Raw genomic sequence first — 13,576 nt, forward strand, 5'->3', positions numbered from 1 at the left:
GCAGAACATAATACAGAATTGGCTCTAATTAAGTCCATAGATCTATGTTAGGGAGGCATTGGATGGTGGTGGGAAGGCTGTATTGATCCTGTTAGTTCTGTCGGCGGCCTTCGACACGGTCCACCACATGGTTTTGATGGACCGTTTGTTGGAGGTGGGAGTACAAGGTGTGGCTTGGAAATTGCTACATTCCTTTCTCTCCGATAGATCTCAGACCGTCGATTTGGACAGCTATAAATCCAACCCCTTCTGCCTTCCTTGTGGGGTCCCACAGGGGTCCTCACTGAGCCCCACGCTTTTCAATATTTATATGATATCGCTGGCGGGCCTTATAAAATCCTATGGTTTTCAGCTAACCTCATATGCGGAGGACACTCAAATAGTGTTATCATTTAAGGACGGTGAGGAAAAAGAAACGGAAGTGCGCTTTCATGACTGTATGAAAGAGATAGCTGGATGGATGGCTTCAAACTGCTTAATATTAAATTCCTCTAAAACCGAGATTATTGTTTTTGGGAATAATCCCCATGTCTGGACACCTGACTGTTGGCCAGTAGATCTGGGCAACTGCCCCTCCCCTTCGCTGAAAGCTAAGAACCTGGGAGTAACTGTTGACAGTAGATTGACATTTGGTGATCATATAAGCACCGTGGTATCCGCCTGTTTCCTGTTACGAATTTTAAGGAAAATTAAACCTTACCTTTCAGAAGGAAATTTCAGGACAGTGGTCACGGTACTTGTTATGTCAAGATTGGATTACTGTAATGGCATACTTTTGAATGCCCAAAAACATCTTATCAACAGGTTACAGAGTGCTCAAAATGCTAGGCTGCTCTCAGGTATTCCTAAATTTGTCTCGGTGAAAAAGAATTAACCAGGTTACATTGGCTTCGTGTGAAGCATAGAGTATGCTTTAAGGCCCTATGTACAGTTTTTAAGGCCCTCAATGGGATAGGTCCACAACACTTGAAGGACAAGCTCAAGTGGTACGTTCCCAGCAAGACCTCTCAGTCCTCTGGAGCGAAAAAGGTCCTGACCCCCTCTGTTAAAAAGGCCAGCTGGGGTGGCAGGAGCTTTATTGCATGTGCTTCGAAGGCCTGGAATGATCTGCCTTTCCACCTGAGAAATGCCTCTAGTCTTCTTTTTAGGAAGGGTTTGAAGACCTGGCTGTTTACCCAATGACCTCCTCCCTCTTCCGGCTAGGCAGTACATAGCGCCAGGACACCCAAGGGTAACCACTGCGCTCTACAAATTTTATTAACATAACATAACATAAGAGCTTATTTTGTTGACTAATCCTGTGCTAAAAGTAAAAAAGATGCTTTCCAGCATTTTCCACAACATTGTTGATCTGAGATGAGAGTGCATATTTGCAAGGCAATAAAGCCTTGTAAAAGATTATGTCTTATTGAATATTTATAAAAACACCACCAAATAATGATGTATGGGAATTAATTATGGAGTGGCAAAAAACCTAGAATGGTTAGGAAAGTAAGGTAAAGGCACACAATGTCTGCATCACTTAAACTGATCACTAATGTGCAAGCTGAATTCTAAGAGTTCTTTTGTCACAAAATACAGTATTTTAAAAGCATGCCAAGATAAGAGGATTAGTCAATCCAAACAAAACGACTTCTATGCATGCATGTTAGCAGTGTGAAACATGCAAACCTTTCATAACACATGGAAGGTTAGAACAAAGTCAAGGTGTACACATGACAAAACACCAATCGTAACACATGTGCGGTTAAAGTAATTCTCATCAAGTCCCTCAGCCATGTTGCGGATATGGTTGTAGCAAGGAGCAGCAGGGTGGGGAAGAATGGTGTTGTCCTTCCATTTTACCTAAACTGTTTAATGGAAATTTGCAGGATGAATAGCATTTACCATTTCATAGAAGCCAATTCCTAGAATGTCTTTCTTTCAATACCGGCTTCCTCATTCTTGTTTTTTAGGGTGTAAATGCAATGGTCTAATTTTCAGAAACATTTTTGTCTGAGGTATTTATTTCAGTGCTTAAATTGTGTACATTGTCAGACAATTACTTCATATGCTTTTTAATTTCCTGACCTCTCAGAGCCCCTAAATACCATCCATTCCTGACCCCCCCACAGCCCCTGTACACCATCTAGCCATCCCTCTCACCTAATAAAATCCTCCCTGCGCCTAAACTAACCCATCACTGATCTCTAAACTTCAACCACCCCTGAACCCAAAAAGCCTTTTCTACTCCCAAACTCCACTAACCTCTGAACCCTAAAGCCCCCTCGTTACACCTAAACTATATGCATCCGACCCCTAAACTCCATGAATCCCTGAACCCTAAAAGACCTTTATAACCCTTAAATTCACCTATCTCTGAACCCTAAAACCCCTCACTACATCAAACTCCACCCATTTATGACTCATAAAAAAACAGTTCTACGGCTAAACCCCACTCATTCCTTAACCCTGTAAAATTCCTCATGACCCCTAAACTCCACCCTTCCCAGAGCCTTAAACAAAACCCTCAACAGCCAAAAATTCCACCCTTCCCTGAACAGTAAAAAACAGTCACCACACCTAAATTCTATTCATTCCTGAATCCTAAAAACCCTTTCTATATGTAACTCTACCTATCCTTAAAACTGTAAAACCCCTATCCACCCTAAACTCCATCTATCCCTTACCCATAAAACATCTCAGCACTCCTAAATTCCATGAATTCCGGAACCTTAAAACCCCTTCAACACCCAAAAAATTCTACCCATCACTGAACCACCAGCCATAAACCCTGACAACCTAAAAAACCCTCAACGCACCTAAAACCACCTAACTACAATTTCAGATTGCATTGACACCAGCACTAACAGCTGTAACTAAATCTTTGCGATCATCAAAGATTTCACTCCACCTCCAACAACATCAACCCCTCACCAGACCTTTACAACAAGCTCTCAGAATTCTTCTGCAACAAAATCACCTCCATATACAGCAACTTTGACCCTCAACAGGACCCCCTCACTATCGCCATTCAACTTCCCATCACAACCAATGAACAAACCCTGACCCAGTGGTATGCCGTCACCACTGTTGAAATTGCTGCTACTATGAAGATCATCCACTATGGGGTCCATCAGACCCTCCTTGCCCCCACCATGCCCTCGCCAAAGGACTCATAGCCATCAGCAAGGCACTAACACTGATCATCAACACCTCCATTGATTCAACCACTTTTACCGACAACTGGAAACATGCCTATGTCATGACCGTGCTCAAGAAATCAAATACTGGCCTAGTCATGCTTTCCATCTACAGACCCATCTTCCTCCTACGATACCGATGTCTCATCGATCAACTCAGCAACCACCAGCTCCTCGACTTAGGCCTAACCACAGCAAACAAACAGCACTCATCGCTGCCACAGACGACATCCGCATGATACTTGACATAGGTGACACGGCAGCCCTCATTCTCATGGACCTCGCTGCTGCATTTGACATGATCTCACACCCCATCTTCATCAGGTACCTGCACGAGACTGGCTTCCAAGGACCCATTCTGCTCCTTCTTGATGGATAGAGCACAAGCTTACAGCCTGGCACCTTACTCCTTGGAAGTCTGCAAATTCCTTTTTCAAAGTGCCTCAAGGGTCATCGCTAAGCCCCACCCACTTTAACACATGCATGATCCCTCTGGCCAAAGTCATTTGTGCACAATAACATCCTCTCCTATGCGACGATATGCTACTCATACTCTCCCTCTCTGACAGGACCCTCAACACAAGAAACAAGTTCACCGTCTGCATGACCAAAGTCGTTAACTTGATGAAAGACAAATGTCTCAAGCTCAACACCAAAAAGTCAGAATTATTGATCTTTGGCAAGAACACCTCACCTTAGGACTCCAGCTGGTGCCCAGCCAAATTCGGACCCACAGCTAGAACCCACATGATGAACCTCGGAATAATCATCGACAGCACACTGGGCATGACCTCACAAGTCAATGTGGTTACTGCACCCTGCTTTCACGGACTGAAGATGCTGAGTAAGATCTTGGAATGGCTCCCAAGCAACACTGGAAAAACCGTCACTGACTCCCTAGTCACCCAGCAAGTTGAACTATGGGAACACCCTCTAGGCCGGTATCACCAAGCAACTCACTAGCAGACTACATACCATCCAGAACTCGGCAGCCAGACTCATCATCAACCTCCCATACAGAACTAGCATCACACCACATCTTAAAGAACTCCATTGGCTACCCATACACAAACATGCTCAATTCAAACTCCTCACACACAAATTCAAGGCACTACAAAACTCGGGCCCTACCTACCCGACCAGTCACATCTCTTTCCACTAACCATCCAGACACTATGTATTCCTCCAAAGGAGGGGCAAACCAACAACATGTTCATTTACATAGTGAAGGGAGCAAAAGTTGTTTGGCGTGCAAGATCAATTACGTGGTTAGTATAAGAAATTGGATTATTGTTTGGGGTGGGTGAGTCCCCACCTCTCAGAATAATCACTACTCTTGTCTGGGTGAACCCTCAAACTTGCTCAATCCCATGGTTGCTATGGCACAGAGCAGACAGTCTTAAGTTAGGGCAATGTGTAAAGTGTTTCTGCAGTACCAAAACAGTAATAAAGTAAAATTGCAAAGCAATACAAATTCCACACCGATTTACAAAAGAAGAATACAATTTAATAAACAAAAAGACATAAATCCAATAAGAAGAACCAGAGATATGATTTTGTAAAGTTTTAAGAAGAAAGAACTCCAAAAACCTACTGGGTGGGGGTGACTCCTAGCCACTCCCAAACAAATTAGATAAAAGTTCCCAGACCTGCCCACTTTTACTGCAGGGTCTGTTTGCCTTACTGAAAACCGTCCCCAAATTCCATGTTTCAGGGCATTTTCAAGATAGCAAAAATCTTTAGCCACATTAAACTTGGGTTCTGGGGGCTGGTCATTTACTATGGTAATCCAAGTGTCCTCCCACATCTAACACTAAAACCAGTTTGAGGCAGGCACTGTACTCACATCAAACCAAGAGACAGAAGTCTGTCAAAATGGTTTATTATGACAGGTTGCAGTGCATGTTTAGCACTGTTACAGTCAGAACTACAATGGTAGGCCTGAACCATTGTTTGCACTTCCACGATAGTGGATGACAATAGGTGTTGCAATCCACTAGTGGCATTCAATGTCTAGGCACATTATGTACCATATAATAGGGACCTTTAGGCAAATTATGTATGCCAATTAGGAGTATGACAGTTCTGCCCTGTTTAAAGAGGGGGGGGGGTGTAAGAAGCTGGCTCTATATATACTACACCAAAATGAGGTATAGTGTGTATAGAGTCCAAGTGTCCCCAGAGGTAGGCAGAGGTTAAAGTTAGATAGAACCTTACTCTCTAATAGTGGTAACTTGGTCATGCAGTAAGGCAGTATCGGAGGACAGTGTTACGCATTTGATGTACACACTCAGCAAATTAATTCACACATTCAAGAACTGAACTCAAGACCAATTGTGTTTGTATAAAAATATACTGTTTTTTTTTTTTTTTTTTAGAACCAAGCAAGTCTGGTACAGGTAAGCATTAAATACTTTTCAGTAATGTTACTGGATATAGAACAGTTTGAAAATGCAATAGGATTTGTACTTTGTTTGATTTACAGGGGAGCAGTAGTATGCTACACTTAGCAAATACAGTACATTGTAATGAAAAGGCTTTTTCACTAAATTACAGGTAAGTTACTTTTTACGTAACTTTTCTAACTCAGTGCTGGATACTTAGATTCTGCACTGGGACATTTCCTGGGAACAGGTAGGAAATTACGTCTTGGTTATTCGTGCAATTTTCAAAGAATATTTTCAGATTTCAAAACTCCACACTTAAAAACTTTTTGGAGAAAAAAAGTGTCAATGTTATCCTATGGAAGGAAAACAGGTTAACGGTTCACAGGTAAGTAAACAGCTGTGGAAGTTAAGGTCCTTGGGTTAGACTCAGGGGTCAGTGATGCACTGTTGTTGCACCCTCAGCGGCATTGCGGCCGGGTGCAGAGTGTTGAGGCCCACTGTTATCCAATGGGGGATAGGGGGCCTCCGGTTGGTGGCTGCTGGCAAGCAGGCCACAAGGTTGTGGGAGCAAAGCTCCTAGGGTTTAGCTCAGGGCAAGTTGGGACCAAAGTAGCCCCAAAAGTGCACCCTCAGCGGCACTAGGGCCGCCGGGTGCAGGGTGCTGTTTTGAGGTCGGGTGCCCTGTTGTTTTCAATGGAGAACCTCCGGGATAAAGAAACACTGGAGGCTTGGGATAAGGATCTTCTAGGTGCGACCACCTCTTCGAGGGGTAAGTTGGGATGTAGAGGGTTGGTTAGGCACCGTTGGTTTGGGCACACAAGGCCTTGGGGCGTCGGGTGCAGGGGTGCCTCGGCACGTCAGATTTTCGTACCCGCTCTGGTCGCGGTAGGGGGGGGTCCTCTGGATTGAGGCTGCAGGCGTCGTCTGGAGGCTTAAGGCAGGTCAGGGGCACCGGATCACAGGTCAGGATCGCCAGGGTGACCACCTCGTGATGTTTTTCCACTCGAGCACGGGCCGGGTTCCGCGGGTGCAGAGTGGGCTGGATTTGCGGTCTCTGGCTGGCACCAGAAGCTGCAGTTTAAACACGTCCGGTGTTCACGGGAGAAACAGTCTGGAAAGTGAAGGCGGGATGGTCCTCCGGGGTTCGTGAGGTTGCTGGCTGCTGGGCACGCCGGGATTTCGCAGGAGCAGGTTTGAGGGGAGACAGGCCTATAGGGCTGGGGCCAAGTCAGTGGGCGTCGTCGTCTTGTTAGCTCTGCACGCCTCTTCGTCCTTCTTCTTCTTTTCTTCTTGTAGGTAGGCTGGATCTGAGGAAGGAAAGTTCGGGGAGCCCCCTAAATACTAAATTTAGGGGTGTTACAGGTAGGTAAAGGACAGGGACCAATGGGTCCCTTCCCTTGGGTGGGTACACCCCCTATTCTGCCACTCTCCAGTGGGAGGGGGGGCAGGAGCCTGTCCCAGGTTGGCTGGGTCCTCCCATCCTCAAGATGGCGGGGACTCGAGGTTGTGCTTCACCTCACCTCCCCCACCTGAGGGGTGGAGTTGGCAGAGGTAGGCACACCTCTCTTCTTCACTTGTTTTTCCCGCCGGTTCTCCCACCCAAAGTTGGGGGTAGAACCAGTGGGGGCCAGTTGCTGAAAGCAGCAAATGGTCTGGAGAGGCTCACAAAGGCGGCATGCCTTTAAAGCTTCTCCTTCGTGAACCCTGCCCATCCTGGAGGAGGAGTCTTGGCACCTCATCCCAGGATGTGCATTGTTTTAGGCCCCCGAGAGCAGCAAACTCACAACCCAGGGGTCCAGAAACATGTCAGGTGGTGGCAGCCTAAGCAGCCACTCAGTCAGGTCACTAGGAGTTCATCGAGTTTCAGGAGGCATCTCTAAGATGCCCTCTGTTGTGCATTTTACATTAAATCCCACACTGGCATCAGTGTGGGTTTAATGTGCTTAGAAGTTTGATACCAAACTTCCCAGTCTTCAGTGTAGCCATCATGGTGCTGTGGAGTTCGTAATGACAACCTCCTAGCACCATATACTCTTAATGGCAGCACTGCACTTACAGTGCCCAGGAATGGACTTGGGCACTGTAGGGGTACAGGGCTCATGCACCTGTACCCTCACCACTGGCATAGGGCACCCAGCTAGAGGGGTGACTGATGTATGCCAGGGCAGTGGCTTGTGGGCATGGCACACAGGGATGTGTGCCATGTCGACTCTTCACTTTGTTCTGCACCAAGACACACAGCCTGCAAGGCAGTGTGTGAGTGTCAGGGTACAGGACCTCTAAGGGTGGCACAATAAGTGTTGCCGCCCTTAGAGGCCTTCTCTGGTCACAGTGCCCTAGGTACCAGTGGTATCATTTACCAGGGGCTGACAGGTGGCCAGAGATGCCAATTGGGTTTAGGCTTCAATGCAGTTTTAGGGAAGGAACATAGGCCCTGGGTACCTGATTAGCAGGAGCCCAGGGCATACTCAATCAAAGAACATCTGTAATTCAGCAAAACGTGGGGGCATACCATGCAAGAAAGAGGGCACTTTCTGACAGGGGGCACAGGCACTTTACTACTGATTAGCAGTGGTAAAGTGCCAAGAGTTCCAAAGCCAGCACAAACATAGGGTCCATCAAATTGTACAAAATCTGGGGTGACCACACAGAAAAGGCAGATTTCCTACAGTAAGCACGGGCTGTAGTTGGTCAGTGTTGCATGTGTTTCAGCTGAAGATGGGTGGTGGAGTTGAGAACAATCACTCCTTTCATTTCTAGGTGTATTGCAAGTGTAATAACCATTGTTATATGAATCAACAACTTATAACAGAATAATAAAAACATTAAATAAAAAAAGGATTTCTCTTGTTCAAACATTAAGCATGGGGTGCTTTTGAGAAAAAATGTTTAAAAAAATTATAGCGGAATTTCTTTAAAACGTATGCACATATTGAATAATACAGTGAAAAATATACAGTACTTTACACTGGTTTTCATTAAACATTTGATTACGTTGGATATTTGAAAAATTAAAAAAATAAAAAAGATTACTTTACATATTTCTATAGTTATTTGTTGGATCCATCATTTTCTATTGGAGTGTGTTGCTGTACCAGTTGTCGGCCATGCGTGGTGCTGATCTTACTTCGAGCCGAAGCTGGAATACATACTTTTTCGGGTCCTTTTATGGGTGTAGTAATTTCAGAAGTGATGTTTGTGAATAGCAAGGCGGGTGCATGGCCCTCCTCAAACCAATCCGTTTCCCTCCCTTAAGACTTTCATACTCTTCCCTTAACCCTTACCACTTACTAGTAAGTGTTTCCCATTTTCCAGTCACTCCCTTGCCCTAACGTCCGGACAGTGATCTCTGCACGTTATCGATAAGAAAGGCAGAGACCTCCACACGTAGGTTTGTGAATGGCATCTTGTAATATATTAGTAGTACTATTTTAGTACTACTAAATTACTACAAAAGGCAGTTTGTGAATAGGTCCCACTGTGTCTTAATTTAGCACTTGCAGTGATAATGTTATGTGGTAATAGAAGGAAATTATAGTGGCTCTTATTTTGCTATTATCACATCACACCCAACTCTTAGAAGTATTGAGAGGCAGATTTATGAGAATTTTGCGCAGGGCAGCGCAGCAGGTCACCTTGCTGCACTGCCCATTGTCAAAGGAAAAGGCGTATCTATGGCATATGGCGCATTCCTGTCCTTTCCCCCTGCTCTGGTGCCATTTCTGCAGCCTAGCACCAACACATGCACCCTTGCACCATGGAGCAAAGGTGCCGGTGTTGCATGCAGGACTGTTTTTGTGCAAGGGCACCTTCCTGGAAGGCCTTTTCCTCTTTCTATGTGTGTGACAGAATGCAGCACACATAGAAAGATAAAGTAACGAGGGGAAATAGCGATATTTCTCCTCATTGCGCCTCCCCCATGGAGCCTTATGATTTTGGCCCATTCCCAGGTCTGCAAGGGGTTGTAAATCTGGGGATGCATCAAAATCCATGGGTGTTGCGTGAAAACACGCACTGCAATGTCCATGACACGCCTCCTTAGCGCAGAGTAAGGCAACGCAGCGATTTGCGCTGCCTTGCCTTACTCCATATTCTTGAGCCTATTCAAAGCCACGAAAAGTGGCTTTGCATGACCTTCATAATTATGATTCACCTGTTTGCTCCGCCGTTGCATCACAAAAAGTGACTCAACAGCGGCACAAGGGCCTCGTAAATATGGGAGTGTGTAACTTTTCAAAGGATGCGGCCTTTTCTAGTTCTTAAAAGAGCACTCCTGTAGTACTCCTTTATGGACTTTTAAATGCTTTTGGGAATTTTCCCCAAATCACGTAAAATGGAAATATTCATATGCTATGAGTACAAATAAAGGGGGTCATAACCGCCATTAACCAAGAGTTTAAAAAGAACAGTTGATAAGAACAACAAGAAGGAGGAAGCTAAGATGTAGATAACGAGCAATAAGCAAATCTGGTCTGAGATCTCAGAGTTATAGGCCTCTGTACAATTCCTGGAAAACGAATTCGGGGAAACTAACTTGTGAAATAGGTTAGTAGGAAAGTTACAAATCATATAAGGATGTAAGTATGAGACTTCAAAGCTTTGGACCCAGAACTCCGTGGATGGGTCTGAAACAGAGACAATAACCTAAGATTAGGATGAATTCCTGTTGATTTTAAGAAGGGAATAATTTCATATTTTGTAATAGAACACCTTGGTGAATTCTTGGAAGAAACATATTAAGAGAATATGTTAAGTGAAAGTGCCACCAGAATTAGGAAATGTACTATCAACCCGCCATTGATCAGACAAGCTTTAATTTACTATCTGTGAGATACAGTGAAGAATACAATCTAGTCTTTAGTGATTAAGAGGAAACAAATAATTTGTTAAAGCAATAAGATGGCTCCTTGCATCCTAAAGTTATTCTGGGTATTAACATCAGAAACTGAGGGGATGAAGCACTGCTGTTACTGCCTGAAGTTATAAAGAATAAGGTTAGTTACTCCAACTAACAGCCTAAGTTGGGATCCTCTGTTAAAGCACTAGTTATATGTTTGTGTGTCCTTAATTGTTATAATGTAGGGGAGTCGTGGATGTTAGGTTTTTTGCATATAGACATGCTCAGATTGTGTGGCTTCTGAGAGGTATGTGTACACACACTCAAACACCTTAGTACTACAGACTTTATAGGTCTGCCTTCGCTGTGTAATTTACAGGGTGCTTGTTATAAATAGTTCTGCTTTACAATTCCAGTGCCAGCCTTAGCAAGAGGTATTATTAGGACTTTAAGATCACATGCTAATGAGAGCAGGCAGTGACTGGAGCAAATATTTGTAATTGAAACCTCATAGAGTATGTGCCCCAGGCTGTGAGATGTCTTGCTCACTCAGTCAGAAACTGAAATAAATAACTGCATTGAAGGTCTTGGCCAGTGGTGGGATCAGGTCAGTTGATCAGGTGTGGGAGAGGCGGCACCACTTACCTCATCTGCCGCGTGAGGACGCTTTTGCTCAAATCAGGGATCTGGACCAGAGTTGCTGCTGTTCAGAATAATCAATGAAACTAAGTGAGTTCCATTTAGATCCTATCACTGTGTCTAAACTTGGGTGTTTCGGAGCTTTGTCTCCTAGAAGCCATCTGATGACATTCTTTGGATGTTTTACTGATGACTATGCTCCTCAGTTCTGCCCACTGCTATTTGTGTGACTTGTTTTGGGATCAGTTAACCCTCTAGAATATGCTTAGCTTTCCTCGTATAATTATAAGACTATCCGCTTCCCTTGTGTTGTTTGTCTCCACTTGTTATGATTCGCCCTTTCCCTCACAGAGCAGATGTTTTACCTTATGTTTAATTCTAATATGATATATTCTGGTTCCCTTTTTACTGTGACACTTTATTTGTTGAGTTTCTCTTATTCTTATGTGAAGCACTTCGCTACCCTGGTGAGTCTGGTTCTCACTATCTAAAACAACATACATAAATTAATAAAATGAAATTCATAGCATAAATACTTCTTTTGTGGCTATCCTGAAAACCTGGGATGGATTCAGTCATCATTGACCTTTATTGGACACACCTGCCTTAAACCAGCAACTTGTAAATAGAGATTGACTCTGACAATGACATCTCTGTGATATAAATATGGCTTCCTTTGCCTCACCCAAAACTGGAGTATAGTACATTAACATTATCCTTCCAGGCATCAGCTATTATATATAGAGGGACCACACGCATGCTCCATGTATTCCACACATATCTGATCTGGCACACCACAACCAGGCAAAATAAAAATACAAATGTTCCAGGCTCCAAGTGGATTGTAGTCTCACCATCTGTTCACTAAGTGCATTGTGTCATTCTCTTGGGATCCACCTAAAAAATATAGATAAAAGGTCTGTCAGTGACAATGATGAAAATAAAATCACACATTTTACTGGGACTCCACAATAGTGGTTTTAGTGCTGAAAGAGGGTTCAGTGATCATTAACCCAAGCCAGTTGGGTCGAAGTTTAGTTCCTGTCATAGAATGAGGTGAATTGTTTGTAAGTTGTTTCTGATGAGCGATGAATCCCATTTCACTCAGAACAAAAATGTGTGCAAAGAACTTTATACAGGTGCACAATGTGTTCTCAAGGCAACATACATAAATTGCTGTTTTACAATACTCGACTCATGGTTATGGCTCTTGTTGAACAGTGGAAACACCACGTAAAAGAAAGGCATCTGCATTTTCAATGACTACAGATGGCATGACTGTGGTCTTGAGTACAGAAGGAAAACCTCAGGCTGTAAATGACCCCTTCACAATGAACACCACTCCACCAGTACATCATCTCAACTTCACTGTATTTACTTGTATGCATGTCTGATGTGGTATTACCTAGTAGTTAATTCTAGTTCCAACACTTTCTAATAGCTGATCAGATGTGATGTAACTGTGGGTAATACTTTTTTTTATTATTAGACAGGATCACTGTCGGTACTGCGGCTATTGCTGATGGTAGTCGGTATATTTACTGCTAGTGGTCATTTTATCTTGGGCAGTTAGCCTGCAGACTCAGGCTTCCCTTTTGTAGAAGGTGGCATTGCTGGCCTCGCTTACCAGTTACTTGCAATGGTATTTCTAGTTTGTTTGGAGGACAATGCAAGTAAATCAGAACTTGCCCTCGGAGCAACCTACCCAATTTGCTGATGCTGGCTGGTTTTTTAGAAAATAATAATAATGACTGTAATTTTTCTATTCATCATATTACAATTCATCGTAAAACAATTTGTTGTAAATTGCTCAAATATTCAATGACATTTTATTATTGTTGAAATCACAAATGTATCCCATGTTCATTTACAGAAATACAATAAACTTGTTCCTGATCATATTCATGCTTGCCCAATGCATTTCGGGCCTTTCTGCGGCCCTTCTTCAGGGGCAATGATCTAAAAACAATATAAATGATATGAACATTTTAGTGTACTCGTGCGGGAAACTACCGTTGTCAACAACAAGATTAAACACAAAAATTAGTTTTTTTAGAGGTAACATTACTCTCATGAAAATTCCATATCATGTCTTTCTCTTTCAAATAGTTAATAATAGAAACCAAAAATGACAATAAAGGGTAAAAAAACAAGAAATGTGGCGTTTCAGAATCGAAAACCCTTTTAGAAAAACCAATCACCCCGTGTGTTGATGTTGAGAACTTGTCGTGTACAGAGGATAGTACAAAAAATCGGTGAATGACCATAAGATAATACGTAGAACATACCTGGTAAATCTGTGCTATGAACTTTCTGAAACGCAATTAAACATGACTGTAGTTACTGAACAATTGTAAAATCATAAAGTTCTAAGACCCCAACTTCAGTGAAGCCAAAACTAACCTTCAAATTCAAGCTGGTAAACGTGTACGGATACCGCCTGGTAGATTCGCAACGTGGAACTGTATAACTACAAAAAGAAACGAAATTTTTTAAAAAACGAGTTACCGTCCCCGTTTGCACATTAACCA

General features: G+C 43.4%; 1 protein-coding gene across 6 annotated transcripts in view; it reads left to right on the plus strand.

The window, feature by feature from the left end:
- The window catches only part of IL15RA (interleukin 15 receptor subunit alpha), a 529,028-nt gene that overhangs the window by 262,694 nt on the left and 252,758 nt on the right, over nt 1-13,576 (plus strand). Inside the window, exon 1 of one of the 6 annotated variants that reach the window (XM_085653564.1) lies at nt 10,990-11,135. The exons of the other annotated variants lie outside the window; for them this stretch is intronic. Within the exon in view, the coding sequence (XP_085509690.1) occupies nt 11,126-11,135 (10 nt within the window). The 5' untranslated portion in view covers nt 10,990-11,125. Of the gene's footprint in view, nt 1-10,989; nt 11,136-13,576 lie in introns of those variants that run through there. 6 annotated transcript variants of the gene reach the window in all.

This window comes from Triturus cristatus, chromosome 4_1 (genome assembly GCF_964204655.1).
Source record: "Triturus cristatus chromosome 4_1, aTriCri1.1, whole genome shotgun sequence".
Taxonomy (NCBI): Eukaryota; Metazoa; Chordata; class Amphibia; order Caudata; family Salamandridae; genus Triturus; species Triturus cristatus.